The sequence below is a fragment of the Mastigoproctus giganteus genome, chromosome 4 (genome assembly GCF_048544385.1).
Source record: "Mastigoproctus giganteus isolate SK-2022 chromosome 4, ASM4854438v1, whole genome shotgun sequence".
Taxonomy (NCBI): domain Eukaryota; kingdom Metazoa; phylum Arthropoda; class Arachnida; order Uropygi; family Thelyphonidae; genus Mastigoproctus; species Mastigoproctus giganteus.
In genome coordinates this window covers 245038878-245060520 of record NC_143578.1, presented here as the reverse complement: position 1 = coordinate 245060520, position 21643 = coordinate 245038878, and the positions used below count along the sequence as shown (strand labels likewise).

General features: G+C 41.6%; 1 protein-coding gene across 1 annotated transcript in view; it reads left to right on the top strand.

The window, feature by feature from the left end:
* The window catches only part of LOC150087594 (sushi, von Willebrand factor type A, EGF and pentraxin domain-containing protein 1-like), a 67071-nt gene that overhangs the window by 30471 nt on the left and 14957 nt on the right, over window positions 1-21643 (top strand). Inside the window, exons 4-8 of the mRNA XM_090372543.1 lie at window positions 3425-3505; window positions 3634-3762; window positions 9861-10034; window positions 10156-10341; window positions 12164-12343. Of these exons, the coding sequence (XP_090228669.1) occupies window positions 3425-3505; window positions 3634-3762; window positions 9861-10034; window positions 10156-10341; window positions 12164-12343 (750 nt within the window). The remainder of the gene's footprint in view (window positions 1-3424; window positions 3506-3633; window positions 3763-9860; window positions 10035-10155; window positions 10342-12163; window positions 12344-21643) is intronic.

Here is a 21643-nt window from a genome sequence, read left to right as displayed (position 1 = left end):
ATATTGGATTTAGGTTCATAGTATGGCCTCAGTAGTGATCCAGACGGCCAGAGAGCAGTCGCTGATATGGAGCTGAAATTCTGTGCATCGCACTCAACTTTGAACGATGTATGCAGGGGTGTTTTCTTAAGAAGTGTGACGGACACAGTAAAGTGCAGCTCATGCATTATGTATGACTCGATATCATCGGGAGTTGTATTTGGGGCCAGTCGGGAAACGAATAGACTTCGTCGAAGATGGACAGTTGGTGGATTCATCGCCTGCAGCCTGGAGGTGGCCGAGGTGCCCATTTTAAATGATCGCCTTCTCTTTAGTACATTTGGGGTTCCCATTTTACCCTCTTCAGGATGGCGAGGCTTACTGCAGTAACTCTGGGCCACAAGTGTAGGAGGAGGTGCAGCTACAACTTCCGCCCGGGATGGTTGTAATGTTAGCAGTGGGGGGCCGCAATTGTGGATTTCAGGTTTCTTCGGCATTGTAGGTTGATACACTCGGCTTGAGTACGAGTAAGGCTCGACGATAGTTTCAGGATTGGGTTACCATTGCAATGTAGTAGATGGCTTCTGTGATTTGTGGAGTGGGACACTAAGTGGCTTATCTGGATTAGCTGATTCTTCCGTAGGATTGGCAGGGTTTCTGGTCTGGTTTTCCTGGCAAGGAAGTTCTTCGGCTATCTGGATCTCGGGGCAATTTAGTGTTTGGCCTGAATTCAGTACATTAGTGCTGTTATTGTGATCCTGATTAGTAGCGCAGGTCTGAGTCGTAGCGCATTTAATAGCTGGACCACAATCATTACATGTACACAAACTTGGATCTTGAGAAAAGTTATCAGCTATGGCGGATACGTAGTTATTAGTAGTGCAGAGCATGCGGTGTTTGATATCTTCAAGTATTGATGTTATAATAATTTCAAGTGATTTACGGTTCTTGAAGAGGCACGTGGAGTGGCTAGGAAACAAAGATTCAGCAAGCGAAAAATCAGTTTGTGTAGACACATTAGTAAACGTGATAGAAGGTGGGGAGTTCCTTCTTTGGGGATCTGCATGCATTGTTGGCTGTGCATGCGGGATATTGGCGAAGTCTTCTGTTTGAGTTGCTACAGTGGCGACACTGCGATGGTGGGACTTATCCTTTGCATCTGTTAAGTTAGAGAAGCTAGAGTCTTCATAATCAGGGTCAACCGAACAGGTTGCGGCGTTAGTGATATCACAATGGGAAATAAGCCGTTCCACGGATCCGGCCCTTATATCTGGGAAGCAGTCAGTTGGATGAAATGTATCAGCAGCTGAGGTGCTGGAAGTGGGTGATGTATCATTATCATCTGCTAATGGAACTGCGATCGCTTCACCAACTTGATTATCTGTGCAACTGGTAAACTGCTCGCAGGACCTAAATTTTTTCGGCTGGTTGTTCTTGCAAGGAACGCACGTGAAATTCTTGCGACGCGGGGCATTTAATTTATGTAGGGATTTTAGGCCCGAACATGATTCGCAAAGCGAGGCGAAACATAATTTACCCGAGACCGCTTCACTGACTTCTTTGTTGCAGCGGCTGCAAACGACAGTAGTCGTCTTTCGTTGATTTTTGGTGTTTCTGGTCGGCATTGCAGTATGACGGAAAGCGACAATAATGGTTTTAGTAGTTACCCTACCAGGGCGGAAAAACGAAGGCGAAGCAGAACACTTTTGACAATTGCTCTAAAGGGATTAGGCGGTGTTTGTGGTAGCACAACTCCCTAGTTTATTTCAGGCGAAGTCTTTAAAACAGCCGGAGGCAATGACCTAGATACCAAGAGGTGGGAGCACTCACAGTCGTCGAACACTGGTTGTCAATAGCCAACTGCTTTTGTTCTACAGTTGGACAATGGAAGTACTGTATCGTATTGATACAGTCAGTCAACAAATAATATATAAAAAAACATTACCTGAGGAAGATGTAGGTGATTTGGCATCATTACCGGACAGATCATCACCAGAGGAATTCTTTAGAACATCTTTCTCGAAAATCAAAACAGTATAACCGCACAAATTAGTAACTTTAATCGGAGCTCATTCGCATGCTGCCACACACTATACGCGCACGCGCAAGGGATGAAATAATTTCCTCCTCAAAACACGCTCGCGTGATCCTCCCCCATGCGAGACACGTGTTTTCGGATGCACTACTCGTAACGCGGAACTAATTTTCTCTCTCGTTTGGTCTTTCTTAGAATTAAATGTTCCGCCCCAACGTCGTTGGACATTTTTGAATCGCTCATTTCACGAGAGGGAATTGTTTACATTGCGGAACACGGACCCAACGGTTGGGTGGGATGAAAACACGAATTTTACACGCGTTTAAACACTTCTTGAATTCTGTTAGCTCGAGAACTGCGATGCGATTTTCCTATTTTAGAAGATGAGCAAATAAATCTTCGACACGAGTTGGATGTTACACTTACCGAAAGGAACAGGCCGCAGGGTTCGAGAACATCCTTTTTTTTCAAAAGATGATGGACAGGATATGTCCTCTATGTTTTGAGCAGTGGACTAATTCCGAGGACCACAGATTAGTTTCACCGAAGTGTGTTTGGACATCAACGTGCAGAAAGATGGCTAAAAGGAAAGGGATCAAAGTGCTCGCAGCAAGTAATACATCAGCTAAGTGATCTGATCTGATCAGAATAATCTCTGGCCCGAGGAGGGCAAGAGGGGAGCACCCCGACTGTTGTCTCCCTCTACGTCTACAAGCCCTACAGGAAGGAAATCCTGAAGAACTGCTACCAGATTATGAAATTATAATACTCACCTGCTCCTGGATATGACAGACTGTTGTTTTTTTTTTTTGTATATTACTGTATATCTTGTATATTATTGTATATTTAATCCTGTAAATGTCTCGGGTCGAGCACGCATGTACTCTTGTTTATTGTGCATGTGTTCCTCGTATCTTAGTCTGTAAATATTCACACCCTTCTGGCACAGAGCCGTCCCAGGGTGACCCAAGGTTTCTTGGGAAATAAACTGATTTAATAAAATAAATAAATGAAATAACGTGTTCTGAGGAATTATTTTTTATGGAGAGAAGGCACTTTGGCCGCAGCCATTTTGGCCCGCGTTGTTTTCGAGGCGTCCACAAAGAAATGCGGGGAAGGGGGGATCACTGAAACGATCGTTTCTCTGGCAAAATTCCGCTCACATCTCCCTTTTAATTGAATTCGCGGGTCTCTTAAAACACTGAACGTGCATTGGCAGCGCGAAAACAAGATGGTAACAATGAGTAATTGTTTCCGACTGCGTAATTGCGGTGCCATTTTTCCAGGAACCCCATCTAAGAAGGCTTAACACTGATAAAAAAAAAAGTAAGATTACCCGAGTAAAAAATTGTTGTTAGTAAAATAAGAAATGTTTCTAGATGCATCCTTACTTTCTTTATTTCACCGCAGGAGACATTGTGGACCTGGAGGTGCTGGTAAGGAAGGATGGCTACACCCCCACTACCTGCGGCAGATACATCGACCAAACTGGTAAGGTGAATCTTTCGCACGAGCTTGTCTTAATTTCGCCTTTTGTATTCGAGATCATTCGATCTGCAGAGCCTTCACGAGACCGACAGCGTCCACTCGGTGATCTTCAGATCTTGTTTCTCCCGCAGGAGCTCCACGGATGAAGAAGGTATTCTACTGTCCTCCGGCCACCGAAGGCTACCTGGTGCATGTGCAAGACTACACCAAGACTGAGCGCTTCTTCCAGCTGTGCGAGGTGGAAATCTTCGTGAAGAGAGGTGAGTCGAGCAATCCTGTTGGCGTGAAAATCGAAATTGCCCCCACCGTATCCTCTTCCACAAAGAAAAGTCATTCTACCAAAGTGTTGGGTGGGTGGGTGGTATATTATATACCCTCAGGGTCCGCTAGGGGGATGATTGTGTCCGGCTGTCTGTATGATATGCTCCGTAAACTTTTCTTGTTTTGTGTGTTTTTTTATTTAAAGTATTAAGTTCCTATTAGTGCCACCACATAAGGATAGGCCCTTGGACTGCCAGGTGCAAGTACTGTATTATTTGAACGGACAACAGATAAGTATTAAATGAATTTCTGCATGTTCAGTCCGCTACTCCATACAAGCGCTTTCAGCCATTATCTTGTAGTTCAACTTATACATGTGTCCAACAGACACTTGACCTTGACCAGGCATTAGAGTTTTGCCTAGCCGCTCTGTTCTTCCCTCCCTACTTAGTCCCCTGCTCCCTGTGGATTTCACTGCAGGGCAACTAAGGCGACCGGCTGGTCACAGTGCCTATTGCTTGCTAAACCACAACTGTGGTGATATTAAATTATCTAGTAAAACTACAGTAACTGAATTCAATATGACAAATACTACCTCCTGTCAAAATTCTAACGTCTGCACCATCTGTGGGACCAGCTCTGACCCCATTGTCCAATGTATTGAGTGCAAACAATTAATATGCAATGACTGTACACATTCTGACCTGAAAAAATTAAATAAAAGTCGGCGGAAATCATTCTGTTGTGATAGATGTCGACTCAGAAATTCTCAGAAAAGCCCTATAACTGTTGCAACGCCAAACAGCACGGAACCTGAGTCACTTTCCTCCTCTTCGGCTAACAAAGTTGAAATGCCGTACTCTAGTACATTTGAGACAAATATCATGCCAATAACTAGAAATACCGACTCTGAATCGTGCATGGATGAAGCCTCTAATCCTTCTTTGTTGTCGCATCAAATCTCAGATGCATCAACTCAAACACATATATCTGTGCTGTCAGCAGATCTCAGCGCTAACTCCTTCCCTACGGAAACTCTGAATCCAACCTTTGGTATTCTGCAATCAACTGAATTCCAGGAACTACTCTTTAACACTATGCAGAAAATCCTCATTCAAACTCATCTAATCAGCGCACCTCATACTGCAAACTCTGAAATTCTCCTGGATTCTAATACACTCAATGAAGGAAACAGCGAGCTATACACGGAGATTTGTGGTATAAAAACAATATTAGCTAATCAACAGGCTGAAATTTCTGACATTAACGCCCAAATTAAAAATCTCACATCAGTTATGTCTTGCCACTTAAGGGAAGCTAGGAAGAATTCTGAACCTACTCTCGACACCAATGGGCTCAAAGTGAATACGAATTCTTCATTAACTGACGATGCCCTCAGTACTGAGACCAGATCTTCACCTTCCACCGGCCTCAATACTTCTACTGCTGCAAATATTAATTTGCCCAAGCCTGCTAACATTCATGATTCAAGTCATTCAACTGAGCAATTTATTGCCAAACAGACTCTGTTAGATGATTCTTCTGATGTAAATAGAACCACTCCTCCCACCTACTCTCCTCTGCGGAACAGTTCTGTCTGTACTTCTATTTCACAAGCTCAGAGTCACCAAGCGGAATCCTCTTCAACATCAGTTAAGGCAACATATGCAAAAATAACTGCTGCCACATCTAATGAGGTCTGCAAACCTGTCTGTAGATCTGCCGCCACAGTGAGTAAACCTGTTTCTGATTGCCAGTCTCAAATATCGCACCAAAGATCAAAACAGAACAAACCGTCAGAAAATATTAAAGCATCTATATCTCAAGGTACTTTCTCCAAGCTTCCAGCCATAACTCATCAAACACAGAATGTAACTACTGCAGAAAAATCTCAGTTACTCAAACACAAGTATAATATCACAATTATTCCTACAAAAGAGCGAATTTTTCTTTCTAGACTTGGACCCTCCACTAAATCTGAAGATCTTATCAACCTAATTAAAGAAGAATATGGTTTCGGAGTAGATGTCCGTTCTCTGAAGACACGATGTCCCGCCTACTCATCTTTTATAATAACATGCCTTCCATCACAAACAGAAAAAGTGTTGAATCTAAGATCCCTTTTATCAGGGGCTCTAGTAAAACGCTTCACGGACAGACCATCAAGGGAGTCCAAAATCTCCTCTCCACCGGCATAGCAATCAGATACCCTGCTATCTACACATACTACGTTCTCCTCTCGTCATAGAATCCCCAGATCCCAACTGTTCAGTGTTTACCTTCAGAATTGCAGGAGTATAATTAGCAACCTAAACCACTTCAGAGCAATCCAAGGCTCACATATTTACGACATTTACCTGCTCACTGAAACCTGGCTCTCCATTGATATTGATGATCAGGAGATTATAGATGGACAATATACAATCCATAGAAAGGACAGAGGATCTCGTGGAGGCGGAGTAGCTATTATACATTCTAACCATATACTCTGTGAAACTGCATCAAATTTCACAAATATTGAATCAGTATACTGCCTTCTTCATCTTGGCAAGTTAAAGGTTTTAATAGTATTGCTTTATTTTCCACCTCCCTTAACTAATATAGACCTCCAGTACTTAGAAAGCTCGCTGGAATCAATCTTCCCACTAATTCAATCTGCCGACATAGCAATGGTTTTGGGTGACTTTAACTGTCAAATGGCCAATTTAGAATCTTCTTCTCCATCACTGCAGACTAGGGCTCTCTTTAATATGCTTCACAGCTATGGTCTGGAACAAATTTGCAACTTTCCAACCAGAGAAAATGCCTACCTCGACCTAATATTTTCCTCTACTCATATAGATGTTCACACCGACAACCCCATATTTCACTCGGATCATTCACCAATTACTTTTGACATCACAGTGACTTCTCATAACTTCAAATGCAGCTCCCGTACTCCTCGATTCAATTTCAGAAAGGCTGACTGGCCTCTGCTCAACCTAGCTCTAAGAAACGTAGACAAGCAGCTCGCTGACGCTATGGATGACATCGATGTGCTCACCAACAACCTGATTAACTGTGTCCATTCAGTTATATCTGACATTGTTCCTCAATCCCATCTTACCGCACGCTCTACCTACCCGCACTGGTATAATAGTGAACTAATACGTAAAATTAAATCCAAAGAATTCTACAGAAACAAGTATAAGCAAACAGGTGACAGTCAATACTATGAAATATTCAGCCAACTCCGCAAAGAAGTGAAAACTCTCATATTAAACTCCTACAACATGTATACAGAGTCAGTTCAGGATAGTCTGCTTACTCACAGAGATATCAAACCATTCTGGAATTTCATGAAGCATAAGAACATAACCAGTAGAAAGTTACAACTCCGAAACGCAGATGGAATTCTCTTATCTGACGAATTCAGTATTGCTCAAGAGTTTGCCAAACACTTTTCTAGAATTCAAACAAATGATACATTGAGACCTGCCTCATTTCCTGACTTCACACCTGTTAAAGATGATATCCTCATTAATCTCTTTATCACTGATGAAGATTTAAATTCGGCATTAAAAAGCATGAAAAATGACTATACTAGAGGCCCAGATAACATTCCAGGCCTATTTTGGAAAAGGACTGTCACTACATTGAAACCCCTCATACTGCGGATCTTCAACCTGTCTCTCAGGCTGGGGAAGTATACTAAGCACTTTAAGCAGGTCAATATAGTTCCTATTTTCAAAAAAGGTGATAAAAATGACGTATCTGATTACAGACCCATAACCTTGCAAAACAGCCTGGCTAAACTCTTCGACACATCAGTGCACAAACATCTCTTCGAATTCTTCAAGCCTTTTATCGATCAGAATCAACATGGTTTCTGCAGTGGCAAGTCAGTAGTCACAAATTTACTTCCTTTCTGGCAATACACCTCTGAAGCTCTTGATAACCACCTACAAGTTGATGCAGTCTACACAGACATATCTAAGGCATTTGATAAAGTCCCGCACGAACAACTTCTGGAAAAACTTAAGCTATATGGCATCCGTGACCCTTTGCTCTCATGGCTACGCAGCTATATTACGCATCGTTCCTTGAGCGTTATCATCGATCAAGTGAACTCAGACTGTTTTATACCACTAAGCGGAGTACCACAAGGCTCTCCCTTAGGTCCTCTTCTCTTCATTGTTTTCGTAAATGATCTTCCTTCTTTCATCTACACCTCCAATGTTCAAGTTGCTCTCTATGCAGATGATCTTAAGATCTACTCAGCAGTGAAGGAGACTACCGATTCTCAACAACTTCAATGTGCTCTCAATAAATTCTCTCTGTGGCTATCTCTGAATGGCTTGTCTGCTAACCCCGCGAAGTGCAAAGTTATCTCTTTCTCATCTTGCAGATCTCCACAACTAATGAATACGGAGTATAGTATTAACTCTGTGATCATCGAAAGGTGTGACCAAGTTAACGACTTAGGGATTCTCTTTTCCAGCAGTGCTAAATTCGATGCCCATGTCCTTAAAATCACCAGCAAAGCATTCAAAACACTGGGATTCATCAAACGGAACACATACAAGTTCAAAAACTACAGATATGCGGTTATCCTTTATAAAACTATTGTTCTGCCAATCCTTGAATTCAGTTCACCCATCTGGAATCCTCACACAAAGACTTTAACTAACAAAATTGAAGCAGTCCAAAAAAACTTTATCCGTTACCTTACGTACCGCAATCCTCTATTCTATCACTCAGTGTATTATGAATCGCTGTGTGATTACTTTCATCTGAGGCCTCTGTGCACTAGAAGAGTTACTGCTGACATCGCCCTCCTAGCCAAAGTAATCACTGGAATTTATGAAGCATCTGATATCCTGAGTAAAATAAACTTCAATGCTCCCTGTAGACAAGTCAGGAACCTTACACCGTTTCGCCTTGACTCTGCCAACACGGACTTAACGAAGTTCAGTCCACTGAACAGAATCAGCAAATCAGCAAATGACTCTCGCATTGACTTCTTTGACAACTCCCAATCACTGATGAACTCCATCCACAAGTTTGTCTCTTCACTTAAACTGCAAAGTGACTAGCTCACATCTAATTATTGTAGTTTATTATTATTTGTTATATTATTTTTCTATTCTCTAACGGATTAATTATTACTTGTTTTACCGGTAACTTAACTTAATACAATCCTCTTTTGTACATATGCTTTTATTGTTTGAATCTATATCAATGTTTATCGTCCTGTAGGATTTCACATTATTGTTATTATGTTTATTGATCTGATCTCAGATACACTGTTAATGGCTACCTGTTGTGTATCTTTTTATTAATAAAATAAAATAAAAATAAATAAACCTCAAATCGAAAAAGCCTTTCCAGTTGTAAAAACGGCCAATTTCGCAAGATTTCATTGTAATGGTTTTGGACATCAATTTAATAACGGGTGAAAACATCTCATAAAATCGTTAACTTAAGGATGGATAGGATGGACTAATAGATCTACAGGGTGTCCGAAAAGTCTAGAAACAATGAGATTTACACCTCATATGCTTACTCTTATTTACAACGCGTTCAACGTGTCCACTCTCACTTTCCACACATTTCTGTGGGCTGGCATGAAACTTAGCAATCACTCCAGTTCGAAAGTCTTCACTTACAGAAGGGCGACCACATCGAGGCTTGTCAGCGACGGATCCAGTCTCTTCAAATTTCTTCACCAGTTTCCCAATTGCGCTGTGCGTTATTGAATTCTTTTCAGGATTACTAGCATTGAACTCGCCCGCCACTTCTCTCTGGATCCATCCCTAAAGACCACTAAGAAGGGCTATTTCCATCCTTTTATTCAGCGTTAATGCTAATTTTCACCAGTAAAGAAAGAAAAATTTTTACCGCTGGTTCCCGACTTTTCTGATACCCTGTATTGTTCTGTAGATTCAACTGTCCGATTTGCAGGGAGACTGCTGTTGGCACAAAAGTACCTTACTCTTGGCCCCCTCTGTTGCGGAGTGTGAATTCCATCCTTTTGCTCTTGTTTTATAGTTTGTTCTCTAATTTCTTTTTTCCCCTAAATATTTTTTAACAAACTGTTTTTTACCTCCGCGTGCAGGTCTGCCATGCCTCACTCCTGACGTGCCCGTCAATGGATTCGGCAACAAAAAGTCTTCGGGAAGCAAAACCGCCTTCAAGTACTACTGTGGTCCCGGGTTCGAATTGGACGGAGCGAGCGAGCTGCTTTGCCTGCCCGACGGAACGTGGTCGCCTCGTGCGCCCACTTGCAAATGTAAGACCCTTTCTTCCTTTCTTTGATTTTAGCGGCGAAGTGAAATCGCACGTGTTGTTGGAAGAACGGAACTTAACATCGATTCCGCCGTTAACAATGTCGTTGTATTCTGTGTTTCTAGCAATCGAGTGCGGGGCCCCGGAAAGTCTTCCCAACGGTAGCGTTCAGTACGAAGGGACGGAGGGAGTGGTGCCATTCGGAGGAACGGCAAACTACACGTGCATCCCCGGCTACACCCTGCAGGGCGACAGGACCAGAAGGTGCGTGCAGAACAACCGGTGGTCGGGGAGCCTCCCCGTCTGCGTAGGTGAGTGCGACTTCTTTCATTTTCCGTACCCGAAAAGCGAAGCGTCTCTCAGTCTCGTGAAATTTGAAAGCCCGTTTGGTTCACGGTGTTCGTCTTCGATCCGTTCAAAATGAATTGAAAACGCTCGGACCGGAAAGATGATCGAGGATTTCACGAAACTGATGTCAGATATGACAGCTGCTGCGAAACGGACTGGTTATCGGGGGTCCCCTTCGTTTAAGAAAAATTATTTTATTCTTTACCAAACGATTATAGTAACGTCGTTTGATATAATTGTTCGGTTATAAAGTCGTTTGGTAAAGAATTTTATTCTTTACAATTGTATTGGAGGGGATTCTCTCCTTACAATTCAATTGTGACAATTGTATTTGCACAATATTGTGGTTTTGAAGTGGGGGTGAGTGGGTTCAGCTCACACTTATTCAGAATTAAACGAATTTGTATTAGGAAAAATACTGGGGATGGGGAAAATTAGCTATTCTGTAAACGAAGGAAGGTATAAGGTATAAGGTATAAGGTATGTTAGTGTCTAACGGCTCCTGGGATTTCTCCCATCTCCGCGGGTGTACATTGTATCGGGGCCAGAGATTTGAAGTGTGTGGGGGTCATGTGCTGTATATTGTGTTGTGCCCTTTGTTCCTCCGGTCTATTAGCCGCCGAGCCCCTAGTGGGACCCGACGTTACCACACCATGCCACGGGGAGGCTGACCGGGTGTACCACTGTAGCCAGAGTACTCTGGCGGGTCCTGCCACCTACTTTCCTGGGATTTCAGTGGCTAGGACCAGATTTAAGAATGAGATGATCGCTGTTTCTTGAGCAACGGTTGTAATTTTAACAGAGCGTAGGGTTGTTCGCTGATAACTTGTTCTAGGGCCAAATAGGTCGGGCAGTAATTTTGATGTTTTTAGATTTAGACCTGTGGGGGCATGAGTGTGTGTGTATATAAAAATATATATACACACACACCCACACACAAATATATATATATATATAAACTAAAAAAAAAAAAAAAAAAAAACGTTGTGCAAGAGAAAAGTAAGGGAGGAAGGCAAAAAGACTGGAGGGTAGGAAACAGAAGAAAGGGGCCAATAGAGAAGATGGCCCCTGATGACAGTGTGGCATGCCCAACGCCTCACCAGAGAGAAGAGTGGGGTGGCGGGTGGACGAAAACCACCTCCCCACAAAAAAAAAAATAAATAAAAATAAAAAATAATAATAATAAATAAAAAAAAAAAAAAAAAAAAAAAATTATTCTGTAAGAGAAAAATAGGGGGGGGGGGAGTAAAGAACGGATGGCAGGAAACAGAAGAAAGCCGAAAAAAAAAAAAAAAAAAAAAATGAGAGTGAGATATACCCCGCAAGTTCAGGGTAGGTACAGCTAGCACGGCCAATCAGTTGCAGCCGACAACTTGCTGGAAATCCAGCAGTGTGAGTGCTGCTATGGTGGATGGGTCATGTTCAGTAAGGTCTAGTTCAGGTGCCGTCATTGGGACTCCATTTGGTGAGTCTTTGTCGCATCCAGACTGAAGGCTGGTCCAGTAGTCCATCAGAACGAACAGTGGGGGTGGTCAAAACCGGGAGTCCAAGATTAATGGTCAAGTCCAGGGATCGATGCTAGGCCTCTTCTTGATGAGAAGTGGGGGAAGGGTCTAAGAATAATGTGATCAACTATAAATTATGGAATTTAATAATTCTTTCGTAAGATTTCTTCTCCAACCTTCGCAATTGGCTGCAACACGTACAATTCTAATTCACTTTATCTTTCTCTCTCTCTCGTTCTCTGAAGGTCTACTGTTTTATCGATGCGCTGTCTTCCTGCAGGTGCAAAATGTTTTCCCGCTACGTTTCCGGTTCCTCACGGACGCGTGATCGTCGATGACTCATCGGCAACGAGTGTCGCCGTGCTCGAGTGTCACGAAGGTTACCACAGTGTCAAAAGCGGCGCGGTTGAATGTCTTCCAACCGGCAGATGGAGCCACACGAGCGCCTTTCGTTGCGAAGGTAAAGTATCGACCGAAAGTTTCTTGTTATTGTCATTTGATTTATTGGTGCAAAGGCTACTAAGGCCATGATGCACCCATTACGATATTAGTTGGTACAGGTTTGCTACGCTAAACAGCTGGGTTCAGTTCAGACACTATTTGTTTATCGTTTTTAGGAGTCACTTATATCTCGTCGGTCTCCGATAATCCGGGGTCGGCCACAATGTGTTCTGTCGAACAGGGCCCCGCGCTCAAATGGTCTGAATTATGAATTCAGTTTGTTGACCCAATAAATGTGGTCTGAACACGACCATTCAGCCAGGAGGGCGATTGATAATACAGCCCCTGGCTTTATGGCCGTGAAGGGACCAATAAAGATTTTCTCTCTCACACTCACACACAATTAATTATTTGCATCCAAATTAAACAAACGAGTTTAAATTAAATAAGAAAAATATAAATCAGTTTACAATCGGTGGATGTCAACTTACATAAACAAGAGCCACAAAGAAGAAACATTTCTAGATTTCGGGAGCCCATTTAACAGTTTACAAATTGGTACATCTCGAAAGGGCGGCAGTAAATGTTATAAGATTGGACGCGTGCGTGGGTTCCACCCTGTTGTGTATTTTCAGTTCAGATAGTCCAACTGTTGTAGCAGGAAAAAGAAAAAAAAAGAGTGTAGCTGTTGTTCTGTGCCAGGAAGGGCTTTCTACGCGTGCTATCGCTGATAAAAGAGGCTGCCACCACTCAACAGTACCGCGGGTGCTGAAATTAAAGGTAATTTTTTTTATTTAAATTAAATTTTTATTTAAATTAAATTATTTTTTTATTAAAATTAAAATTAAAAAATAATTTAAATTTATTAAAATTAATTTATTAAATTTTAAATTTATTAAAATTTTATTTATTAAAATTAAAGGCGTCACCCAGAATAAGTTCCAATCCGCCTAACAACTCTCACCCGAGTACATTGCATCTTTCATAAAATAAATAAATAAAGTAAACATTAAAAAAACACAAAATATATAAATTAATTTATTAATAAAAAACAACACAAAATGTACACTCGCAACTCATCCATATCTTAAACAATTGTGGTTACCAAGAACTCTAACAACTTAAACAGACTTTTAAAAGTAAGTACTGTCCAGGTCTTCTTGGTAAAACGAATCTTCTTATTGTCCAATTTTATCTTCAAACTTGATTGATCAGGGGGCAGAACCGGGTTCACCCTCAGAATAATCCTCTTCCTCCGAGCAAAAACTTCTTTTGCAAAGGCCTGGAGTGCTGCAATATTACTTGGCGGTTGAATTCCACTGCAGTTGGGGAGAATCCCTGGACGTTATTCCTCAACTGTTCTCTGAATTCATCATATGGTTTTTTTTTTTTTTTTGGTTTTTTTTTAGGAGCATTAACAACTAAGGCCATATTGCTCCGGGGATATGCGGTGGTTATTCCCTGACCTTTACGCATCCTCCGTATTTGGTGGTCACGGGCTCGAACCCAACATATGGGGGAAACCCCTGGTGCCGTCAGACAATTAACAGCCGAAGAGTATGTGGGACCAGTTCTCCTTCACTCCACAGAAACAAAGGTTTCTGTGGAGTTAAGAAAAGTCTCTGCAAGCCTAAATTGAAACAATTTCTCATTGAGAGCCCCATGTCCTCTCACTAGATAGGAGGTTTCCATCGTGAGAATAAACCATTTCGTAACAGATTTCGCCATGACAAATGTAACATCCGGTATGAAGTTTTTCGTGACTAGTCCCTTGTTGGTAATGTCCCATAGTGTCTGCAATATGTGAACTAGCTCATTATAGTAGCGCAGCTTCTCTCTTTTCACGTCCGTGTCTAAGTTAAGGCGGATACCTAGAATTGCTGTAGGAATCCTCCACCGTATTCTGTAGCACAGTCCTCTATAAACTACAAAGAGGTCCAGTGGAAGAATCCCTGCAATGACTTGTGCTGCCGCTGTGCAGACTGTTCTGCAGACCCAATGGGTGGCCAGGAGAAGTCCCCGTTGGACAGAGTTCAGCTTCTCTATAATTTTACACTTAATTGCCCGGTGAAACCACGCCCCTGCAGCGAACGTGACTATAGGGAGAACACCGCCTTGTAGTAAAGGAGTATTCTGCGCTTGGAGTGCCCCAGTCACTCCTGGAGATCCTGAATATTGAGGCTGAGAAGTTTCTTACTTTTATGTTTGTTTGTTTTGTTATTTGGTTTTTAGGAGCATTAGCAACTAAGGCCATATTGCTCCGAGGATATGCGGTGGTCATTCCCTGACCTTTCCGCATCCTCCATATTTGGTGATCACGGGCTCGAACCCCGATCTAATCAAGAAGCGTCTGCTACGCACTGCTGCTCCTGCCCACCTGGCTACGGAGGCGCCTCTTACTTTTATGTTGCGATTCTGAAGGTGAGGGAGGAAAGTAAGTTATTAATTATTACTTGTTTTACCGGTAACTTAACTTAATACAATCCTCTTTTGTACATATTTTTTGCACTCTTGAAAGGGTGCAAAGAAGGGTAACTCGCCTGGTGAGATCGGCAAAAGGGCGTCCTTATGAAGAAAGACTTCGAATATGTGGGTTGCAGAGTTTGGAAACTAGACACCTTAGAGGAGATTTGATTGAGGTGTTTAAGGCTCTGAGAGGCATCAGTAAAATGAATGAGGACAAAATTTTCAAGATATAAATGATGCTAGAACTAGGGGACATAAATTCAAGTTACGGGGGGAAATGTTTAGATTGGATTGCAGGAAGTTCTATTTTAGCCAGTGAGTTATAAATTACTGGAATAAGTTGCCTTCATGGGTGGTAGAGGCCGACAGTTTGGGGAAATTCAAAGGTCATCTGGATAGTACCTTCAGGTAAGGGAAGCGCATAGGATGATAGGTTTAATTTCCTTTTTATTTATTTTTTATTTCATTTTATTATTTTTATTTATTTATTAATTATTATTATTTATTTATTTATTTAATTTTTGTTTATATCATTGTTTTGTTCGGATTTTTTTTTTTTTTTTTTTTTTTTTGGCTGGTGCAGCATAAGCCATAGGCTTTCTTGCACCATACGGCCGTTACTAATACTAATACTAATAATACTAATACTAATATGCTTTTATTGTTTGAATCTATATCAATGTTTATCGTCCTGTTGGATTTCATGTTATTGTTATTATGTTTATTGATCTGATCTCAGATACACTCTTCATGGTTACCTGTTGTCTATCTTGCTATTAATAAAAATAAAATAAAATAAAAATAAAATAAAAATAAGTCTATGGTCAATGATGTCATCTAGGACTCTGGTTTGGGTCACAAGAGGTAACTGCATGCCTTGGATTTTAACCTGGGGGCCTACGAAGGTCGAGTTTGGCTCGAAAGGTCATCATATTGGTTTTTGTCGGATTGATTCGGGGCTTATTGGTTTGAGTCCAGTCAGCAAGGTCGTCAAGAACGCGGCTTGCAGTGGTGTCAAGGGCTCGCCGAGAGCGGCCAGAGATGATGGTGAGATCGTCTGCGAATACAATTATCTTGGTACTGTACTGTCGAAGCTACGGCGAAGCCAATGCTGAAGAACCAGGTTCCACATTAAGGGGTCCAATGCGGAGCCCTGTGGGCATCCTCTGTAAATTGGTCGTGTTAGTTGCCTATGTCTTGCCTGTACTGTAACGATTCTGTTGGTGAAGTAGCTCTTGATTAACCAGTAGAGTTGTGGTGGACAGTCAGCAGAGCGCAGTCTCTCAAGAGCGCTCTCCCACCATACCCGGTGAAAAGCCCCGTCAAAGTCTATAAAGACGGCCAGTTCATACTTGGCCTTGGAGGTTTCCACATGGAGTATTATTTCTGAGAATGCATCCTCAGAGGAGCGACCTCGTGTGAATCCGTATTTCGAAGGACAGAAGTCCTTGGTCTTGAAATATGCTTACAATTTTTATGGCTATGAGTCGTTCCAGAATTTTACCAAGGTTGGGTAATAGAGCAATGGGGTGGAGTGACCAAGTTTCTGTCGGTGGTTTGTTAGGCTTCAGAATGAGTCGGACTTGAGCAACTTCCAACAGAGAAGAGCTCAGGGAAGAGAGATTCTGTTAGGCAGCAGTTAAAAATGAGAAGTAGGTGCTCTGGTTTCAGTTTAAACACCCTTTGTATGAATGCATACTCAATAAGATCAATGCCAGGGCATTTATTCAGGTTGATTCTGTTCATTGCTGTCTCAATTTCTTGGGGCGTAAAAGGTGCATCAGGTGAGGCTGATGTGTATAGTAATTTCTTCTTTTGATATCTGCATGTTAAACCGGTGACATGTGTTTATGTAATGGGCGGCTCCTAGAACGTCAGTTCAACTCCGCTTTGTATTGTTGTTATGTTCTGGCCACTTGGCTACCCAGAAGCATCAATCACCTGGACAGATGATTCTGGGTACTCGTCCACACCACGGGAAGGTGGGCCACTTCCAGTAGATGGGACACCTATGGTCTCAGAGTGTGAGACAACAAAAAAATTCCTTCTCTGGAGCCCACTCCAGAGGGGAAAAAAAAAAAAAAAAAAGAAAAAGAAACCCGAAAGGAATAGAAGGAAAAGAATAAAAATAATTAACTAAGATAACAAAAAAAAATAATAATAATAATAAAAAATAAATAAATAAATAAAAATAAATTAATTAATCAAATAAATAAATATATATACTAAGTATATATATATATATATTTTTTTTAGCAAATATATGCAAACATACATACATATATATATACCAAAAAAGTGAAAGGGGAAAAACCAAGGGGGGAAGAGAGAGATAAAGAAAGGAGTAGATCTTCCAGTTGTGCAACCAGTAAGAACGGAGCATAAAAACACTTCGATGGCTCCAGCCAGATGGATTTGATCAACCTCGTATCACTGGAATCATACTTTTCCTTAGTTCAAACACTTCTTTAGCAAATACCTGGAGCATCTGAAACTTACTCCAGTCTCTTAAAAATATAGTTTCCTCTCCTGGAGCTATACTCTCAAGAATTTCACGTATCGCTGTCCTGGCGTTGTCATATAGTATGTGCCGCCAGCCTTCCCTGGCCCCGCAAAAACAAAGGTCCGTGTCACTTAGTCCTAATGCATATAATTTCTCATTCATTGACCCGTGCCCTGTTAACAAAAATGACGACTGTAAACTAGGTGGAAACCAATTGCAAACCTTTTTATCATTCAGAAAAGTCACGTTCGGGATAAACAAGTTGGTTACTCTTCCAGTAGGTATGGTATCCCATCTTGTCTGCCATAAATTGATTATTTCATTCGTACATCTTTTCTTTTCGCCTCTGCAGTCAGAGCGAATATTTATCTCTATACCAAAAAGTTCTGTAGGGATTTCCCTCTTAATACGGTAGCAAAAACCACGATACAACAAATGTAGATCCAAGGGTAGCGCTCAGGCCAACACCTGCAGCGCGGCAGTGGACACCGTTCTGCACACTCTTAGAATACCAAGAAGCATGATGCGCTGTATGGAATTTAGTTTAGCCCGAAACGTAGCTATTTTAACTCTATGGAACCGGGCTCCTGCAGCGTACGTAGTTATAGGAAGGAATACTGCCTTGTAATACAGAAACAGTGTTTTATGTGATAGGCCCCAGTCAGACTTTGAAATTCTAATGATAGCACCAGAAAATTTCCTGATTTTATTGCTTAAATATAATAAGTGCCGGTGAAATGATAACTTACTGTCCACAATAATTCCCAGGTATTTGGTATCGAGGACCATAGGTAACTGTACACCATTCAACTTGATCTGAGGAGGTCGATTTATATCTAAAGCTGTTTTAAATAACATCATTTTAGTTTCGTAAGGACTAATAGCAAACTTAAAGCTTTGAGCCCAAGAACTTAAGTCTGTCAGCACACTACTAGCTCTCTGTTCTAGTAGCAGTGATTGGCAGGCCTAGTTCCCTCTTCCTTGTTGCTTTCCTCGATTTGGAAACTCTAACCTCTTCAGTATGTGGTTTTTTATTCCTCTCCCCTTTGCAGCTGTTTTAAAATCGGAAAACGGGTTCCCGAATTTAAAACAGAAGCAAGGAGGGAATAATCATCCTCCCCTTTGCTGATGTTTTAAAATCTCGAACTTGTTTTCCGATTTTAAAAAGCGGCGGGGAAGAGAATTCATTCTAACGCTAAGTAAAAAGCAACCAGTGGGAGGGGGTAGGCTAAGCTACAATTACTGCTACTCGCAACAAACGAGCAAAAGGGGTAGCAGATTGTACGGACTAACTTTTTTTTTTTTGCTGATGCTGTATAAGCTTCAGCAAAAGGTTGGAATATAAATACTATTTTCTTTTACCTTAGTTCACAGGACACAAGTAACAAACTTAGGGTGCTCAACGGTACGTAAGATAAACGGCTTTCGCTGCTTACAATTAGTGATGGCCATAATCGAGGGGTCATTTCGGATTATTAGCATCGGCAGTGGCAAATGATTTCTTACATCATTTGCCACTGCTGAAGCTAATAATCCGATGGCCATCACTAATTGTAAATAGTGGCGAAAGCCGTTTATCTTACATAGCGTTGAACACACTAAGTTTGTTACTTGTGTCCTGTGAACTAAGGTAAAAGAAAATAGTATTTATACCCCAACCTTGAAACAAACAGGATTAGATAAAGTACACAGTTGATATAATTCAACGACGAAATTTAAAGTTAAATTGCAGCAAGTATCCTTCTCACTATACCATAAAGGCAGAGTGAGGAGCCTTCTAGAATTATTTTGGTTCGGCAACATTTGTACGATCTCCTCTTTTATCGTTAGTAAAACTATCGGATATACATCGGGAAATTTCGATGTTCATTTTGTAATTTTAAAATTCAAATTAGTATAATTAGTTAAATTTCGGAAAAAGACTTAACTAATAAACCTTTGCGACAGCAGATGATGGCCATTTTCACTTTTATTAACGACGAATTTCACTTTCTCGAAGTAATTAGTTCATAGACTTTATTTTGCACTATAAGATCCTTATAACAGTGCAACCCACAAGGCTGAAAAGAACAGGCTCCAGAAATACTTAAAAGAAACCTGGCAATACCGCTGGACAAACACAACAAAAGGGAATATCACCAAAAAGTTCATCCCGGACGTAGACAGAGTTTACCCCATTCTTCCAACCTGGACTTTACACGACCTACCTCCTTACGGGTCATGGGGCTTTCAATGCAAAGCTTACAGCATTGGGAATAGTGGAGGATCCGCGTTGTACTTGCGGGGAACAAGAAAGCTGGGTGCACATTATGTTTGAGTGTGCCCAATACGAAGACCTTAGATGCAGAATATTAATTACTAGAGTTCGCTATCTACCGAGGGATCTTGAGTCACATCTACTAGATACACAAGAGGAATATTTAGCCTTAACTGATTTTGCCCATGGATTATTTACCAGGCGCCAAACACTAACCGCCATATACAGAAGACCTTAAACGAATGAGGCAAAACAAACCTGCAAATAGCAGCGAGATGACACAGAGGAGCCGACTATACAGACCTTGGACTGAGTACAAAATGCACTGGGAAAAGACAATATATTGTCTAACCACAAGAGTCATGATTACCGCCAATGGAAGCGAAAAAAAAAAAAAAAAAAACCACCTTTAAATAGTTGTGACATCAGAACAAAGGGACACTGCCCCCAGACCTTGCAGCATAGACCCACTATACTGTATAATGACAAAAGGTAGTGTGAGGACTATCAAACATCACGGAAGGGATAAAACCCCATACTGACAGCCAGTAGATTTGATTATGACCCCAAGATAATGACCAGAAAATAGGACCCAGACCACATGCAGTCTGGAAGGATGAAATCCCAGATTTAACCCCTATTAGTGTCCCACCTAGATGAGACTCAACGGGCAGCTTTTTAGGGCCTGCAAACTGATGGAGACGACATACGGTGGCACTCTCCCGCCGGAACAGCCTATTGGCGACCCAAATCCGCACTCTCTTGAGCGGATCTTTCTTTCCAAACTCCTGGGGAGGAGAGGTTGCCTCTCCTTGCCTCCCCAATTTTCTCACTCTGGTGGGGCACGGGCATGCCTCACTACCTGCAGGGGCCATCTACTCTGTCGGCCTCTTATTTCCAACTTCTTCCCCCCAGTCTTCATCCTTTCCCCAAACTTTAGTCTTGCACAGCGTTTAGCACTACATTTCAAAATCAAAAGAGAACATCAAAATTCTTGCCCGAACCTATTTTAAAACTCACTTTCACGGCACAGCCCCACATCGCGTACTATTAATACTAACTTGCTAAGTATCACTAATATCAACCTCGATTTATTCATTTATTACAATTATTATTATTTATTATTATTTTTTTTATTTATTTTATTTTATTTTTTTTTTTTGGTCCTAGCCACTGAAATCCCAGGAAAGTAAGTGGCAAGTCCAGCCAGAGTACAAATATTGGTAACACCCGGCCGGCCTCCCTGTGGCGGGTATTGGTAACGTCGGGTCTCACTAGGGGCCGGCGGCTAACAGGCCGGACGAACAATGGGCACAACAAACTACATAGTACATATCCCACACACTTTTAAATCTCTGGCTTGTCCGATACAGAGAGCATACGCGGAGATGGGAGAAATCCCAGGTGCCGTCAGGCCCCGAACATACCTAATACCTAATACCTAATATAAGATCCTTATGTGGAATTGAGCTGAAATCCTGTATTGAGTGTCCCAAAATGGGAAAAGTCTCGATGCAGTCCACGTCTCGTGATCGATTAAGAGCGATGAAATTTTGCCAAAATATGGGAATCGTGTGGGGTTCCCGTATCAATCGAGTTGGCAAAGTCTCCAGAAATATTGATTCTGCGTGAATTAATCAAGATCTGCTCGTTCACTAAATATCATTCGTGCGGGCCACGATTACAGAAGGCACGGTTGGCAGAGGACATAATTTAATCCGTTTACGAAAATTGATTGGCCACAAACGATGCACGTCAAACAGTCATTATTTCCCTTCATACGGCTTTTACAGATTCAAATCCACCACCGTGCAAAAACTGAAGCCTTTTCTTTTTTAAGGTTAGAAATCAACGAAGTTAGTCACGAAATAAAGCTCAATGAATTGTGCGCTGTCAAGACGTTCTACAAATTAACGCTGTTGAAGTTAGTTGATTTTAAACACGCGCAACCAAAGTTTACCTGAAGCGAGCTGCTGTAATCGCAGTACACTTCTAATCAAACGCAATAACTTCAAACCTGAAAGCAATATGGAGGTCTACATCACTTCTCGATTGCCGAGTAACGAATGAACTGCTGATCGGAACGCCACCTC